Genomic DNA, 5220 nt, shown 5'->3' on the forward strand with positions numbered 1-5220 from the left:
CACTTTTTCCATTTTTTCCTCTTCTTTCAATTAGAAAACAAAACATCATTCCATATTTTCATTATCATTGCAACTTAGAAAATAGCAAGTAATCTTTGGTCTTCCATTATTATCTTTCATTCTTCTTTCTTTTGTAACTTATTTATTTTATTTGTTTTTATGAATAATTTATATATTTATATATTTATTTATTTATCTAGTTTATAATATTGTAATAATAATTTAAGTTTTTGAATCATGTAATTATAATGTTATCTTTGTATTGTTTTTAATTTTTTTTTTCATTATTAATTGTTTGTGACAGTGATATTATTGATTTGCAAAAAATAAAATAAATTGAGTTTAGTTAAGTTGCATAATGTTTATCTTATTATCTATGTAAATTCTTAATTGTAGAAATTTAGTTGAATCATGAGTAAGATGAAAACAATAGATACTTTTTTCAAAAAGACTAGCCAGAATAGTGAAAACTATTTCTAATGTTGTTACATCAACACCAACCTCTTCAATACTTTGAGGCATCAAACATGAACACTTTAGCTCCTCAACAAGATAGTTCAAAGTCAAAGCGCCCACGACTTAATCCTGAACAAATGGAAGTATGTCATTTGGTAAGAGATCCAGGAATTCGACCAATGATTTGGAAGTTTCATCCAAGTAAAAGAGATGAAATTCGTCGAGCTTATCTTAAAGCTGGACCAAATCAACCAATACTTGATAAGTATCCATTCTCAAGCGATACAAGTCATCGTCGTCGTTTTCAAGCTTCTTGGTTTGAATTATATCCTTCATGGTTAGAGTATTCTATTGAAGATGATGCTGTATATTGTTTACCATGCTACCTATTTGCTATGGAATCTTCAATCAATACAGATTCAAATGCTTTCATTGAAAACGGCTTCAGAAATTGGAAGAAGGTAAATAGTGGAAAAGATTGTCCTCTTTTGAATCACATTGGCAAAGGCCCCAATTCGTTCCATCATAGGGCAACGAAATCATGTGATGATTTGATGAAGCAATCACAACACGTTGATACAATTATGAAACGACAAACATCAGAGGAAATTAAAAATAATCGACGTAGACTTGGAGCATCTATTGATTGTATTAGATGGTTGACTTTTCAAGGTTGCGCTTATAGAGGCCATGATGAAAGCTCGAGTTCAGATAATCGAGGTAACTTTATTGAATTGTTAAAGTTTTTGGATTCTTACAATAGTAGTGTTCAGAATCTTGTTTTGAAAAATGCTCCTAGATTTGCTAAATATACTTCAAGTGATGTTCAGAAAGAAATTCTACATGTTCTTGCTACAATGGTAAGAAACTCAATTAGAAAGGATATTGGAGATGCCAAATTTTGTATTATCATTGATGAAGCTCGTGATGAATCTAAAAAAAGAGCAAATGACTATTGTTTTGAGATTTGTTGATGTGGATGGTTTTGTTCGTGACCGCTTCTTTGATCTTGTACATGTTAGTGATACTAGTGCATTAACTTTGAAAAAAGAGTTGGTGTCTGTGCTTTCTATTTATAATCTCCAAATTGAAAATATTCGAGGTCAAGGGTATGATAGTGCTAACAATATGAGAGGGGAATGGAATGGTTTACAAGCTTTATTTCTCAATGATTGCTGACAAGCATATTATGTCCATTGTTTTGCTCATAGATTGCAGTTAGCACTAGTGGCTGCTTCAAGGGAAGTACTTCAAATTCCTGAGTTTTTCACACAATTGACTGCTATTGTCAATATTGTTAGTGCATCTTGCAAACGACATGATCAACTACAAGAAGCTCAAGAAATTGAAAATGCAAAATTGGTTGTCAATGATGAGCTAAAAACAGGTCAAGGTGCAAATCAAATGGGCACTTTACAAAGAGCTGGAGATACAAGATGGAGTTCTCACTTTCATTTTGTTTGTAGCTTGATAAGAATGTTTGCAGCTACTCAAACCGTTCTTAATAACATTATTGATGATGGTACAACTTTTGTTCAAAGAGGTGAGGCTTATGGTGTCAACAAAGTGCTATCCTCGTTTGAATTTATTTTTTCGTTACATTTGATGAAGGAAATTATGGGGATTACTAATATTTTGTGCCAAGCATTACAACAAAAATCTCAAGATATTTTAAATGCAATGCATGTTGTTTCCACATCAAAAAAAGAAAACCTAACAATCACTAAAGAGTCAACTACTTCTTCAAAAATTGAGGGATAATGGTTGGTGCAATTTACTTGAGATTGTTAAGAAGTTTTGTGAGAAACATGAAATTGACATCCCTGATATGAGTACACAATACATGGTTGGAAGAGATCGATCTCGTCAACCAAAGATAACAATCGAGCATCATTATCGAGTTGATGTGTTTTTGGCAGCAATTGACTCTCAAATTCAAGAGTTAAATAGTAGATTCAATGAAGAAACCATGGAGCTTTTGACTTTAAGTACTGCTTTGGACCCTAAAGACAATTTTAAGTTGTTTAATATTCAGAATATATGCAAGTTAGCTGAAAATTTTTATCCTTCAAATTTTTCTGATCATGAAATGATTCTCTTGAATGCTCAATTGCAACATTATGCATTTAATATACCGAATCATCTAAAAGATATTGGGACACTTTCTGAGTTATGTCAAAGATCGAAGAAAACAGAAAAATCAAGAACTTATCATTTAGTTGATAGACTGATTCGCAATGTCTTGACTCTTCTAGTATCTACAGCAACAACAGAAAGAGCTTTCTCGGCAATAAAAATTGTTAAAACAAGACTTCGGAGTAAAATGGCAGACGAATTTCTTGTAGATAATTTAGTCATTTACATTGAGAAAGAAATTGCAGCTACTTTCAGTACAGATTCAATAATAGATGACTTTGAATCAAGAAAAAAACGTCGAGCTCAATTGTCTATGTAAGTTGTAAATTTTAATTTATTTCAGTTCTAATAATATTGTTACTAATTTTTTTATTGCATAAGTTATGGTTGTGATTTAAATTATTTACATGAAGGTTGAAGTATAATACATTTTTTTAATAATTTTGCAGAAAATGTCTAAAAAAGAATTGAATAGTATTTGAAGATTCTAAAAATAAGTATGTAATAACTTATATTTACAATATTTGAAATTAGTTTTGAGATATTTGTGTTTAATTATTTTAATATATAATATATTCAGTTATCTTATAAAAAATAAATTTTAAATTTTAGTTGTTATTTTTAATTAAAATTATATATAGAGTTACTTTAAAATAAAAAGCTAAAAAGAATATTGGCCCTCTAGTAAATATTGTCTAGCTTGACCTCTCGGAGCATGCTAATTGATTTGGTTGATACATGGATATCTGCACCTAATGGGAATCAATCCATAGAGCTTGCAAAGCTTCTTGCAATTGAGGGGGGGCTCAAGATGAGGAGGTCAGAGGATATGAAACTGATTCGGAGGAGGATGGCAGTGGCCAACTTGATGATAAAATTTATATTGAACCTGAAGCAGATGCAATGTAATCTCAAAGAAGAGAAAAACATTAAAGAAACTCAAGAGTCCGAGCTCTGTTTATATTTTCCAATAAATTTTCATTTTTATTCATACAAGCAAGTGTATAGATAAACAAAATTGAAACATATGTGAAAGAAATCAGTAATTAAAATTTGTATGCATTGATTCTATTATTTTTGTCTTTTCAATCAGAAGAAAATGAAGTTGTCTTGGTTAGATAAGTTGAGATTCATGAGAAGGAAAATGGAACCACCAAGACTATACTCATAACAAATTTAGTCTTTTTGAGAAGGAGAATGACAAGCCATCTAATTTATCTAAGGAAAAAAAGTCTAGAAACCTTAAATTTCATAAAGAGAATAATGACAAAAGTGAGCCTATCCATGATGAGAAAAGGTACATTTTCATTCCAAATGTTTAACCGGTGCTTGTTTCCTTTTCTTAAAAAGCATTTGAGTGTAAATATGATTTTTTTAGGCAAAAAATTATGGTTTATTTGTGTGGACTCTAGAGCCCTTCTTTAAGCTAATTTTGGAACCATCTTCTTAGGACAAATGTCTCTGTTTCCATCATATTCAAATTAGAATTTTTCAGCTCATTTTTCTTCTACTTTATATAGGTTGTCTCAACCTCAAGGTAATGACGGAAGTGGCACTAAAAAGGTACTTACTTATTTTCACTGTTTTAAATTCAGATACATTATTTTGTTCCATTTAATCAGTTAAGACTGATAAATTTTTGCAATGTTTAACATTTAAGATAGTATTTGGAAAGAAATAAATTATGATTTGGCTGTAGAAAAAGTATAATTCGACTACATTTTGCTAGTTCAAATAAGAATTACATGAGATATTGCATCTAATAAAATAAATGCCTCAAAAATATGTTTAATTAAGTTAAAATATTGTTATTTTATATATTAATTTATTTTATTTTATAAAGTTTATTTGTTCTTTGTATTTATACTTGTCAAAAAGTAAAGAACTACATGAAGTTTAAGAAAAATGAATTTATGCATGACTATACTATGACATGTTAATTGTATTTATATTTGTGTTAGGAATTATATAAAGTTTAAGAAGAATGAAATAAATTTATGCATGACTATGCATTTTAAGAAGAATGAATTTATGCAATGATATTATGCATGACTATTTGTTTATATAACATTATTTTAAAGATTTTTAATATATTAAAAATAATAAAAGCAAACATGTTTTCAGTGTTTTTATTTTTTTTAATTAGAAACAATGATCAAAACAAATATTTTTTAAATTTTGAAAATTTGAAAACAAAAAATTTTTTCAAAAAATAAAAATTGAAAATTGATAGTTCTAGTTGAACTTGAGAAGGAGGTTGAATCCAGTTGGCTTAAAACTTAAAGTTTCAGACTCTGTTAATCTGTTGCTTCGAGTTGCAGGAGATTATTTTAAATTATCTCAAACGCAGAACATAAAAGAGTAGGGAAGAGAAAATGAAGACCAACATGTATCCTGGTTCGGATTCTTTGTGCCATGAATCCTACATCCAGTCTCCACCACAAACCATGGTGGAATTTTCACTAATCATTCACAGATTACATACACCAATACTATTGAATTTTTTCCTAATTCAACTATTATCTACCCCCTAAGCTTTCATCACCAAAAGCTTAGCTTCCCATAGTGCTGACCCAACTAGGAAGGGGAATCAACCAGATTCAATTTTCCCAAGTGCTAACCCAACTT

The 5220-nt window shown here is 29.7% G+C and overlaps 1 protein-coding gene across 1 annotated transcript; it reads left to right on the plus strand.

Annotated features, from left to right (window-relative positions):
- The first annotated feature begins 527 nt into the window (after nt 1–527).
- LOC130950059 (uncharacterized) lies at nt 528–2911 on the plus strand. Its single transcript, XM_057878620.1, has 4 exons — nt 528–1316; nt 1378–1565; nt 1668–1999; nt 2376–2911. Exons 1-4 carry the CDS (start codon nt 528–530, stop codon nt 2909–2911), a joined length of 1845 nt encoding a protein of 614 aa, XP_057734603.1.
- The last annotated feature ends 2309 nt before the right edge of the window (nt 2912–5220 follow it).

The sequence above is a fragment of the Arachis stenosperma genome, chromosome 9 (assembly GCF_014773155.1).
Source record: "Arachis stenosperma cultivar V10309 chromosome 9, arast.V10309.gnm1.PFL2, whole genome shotgun sequence".
Lineage (NCBI taxonomy): Eukaryota > Viridiplantae > Streptophyta > Magnoliopsida > Fabales > Fabaceae > Arachis > Arachis stenosperma.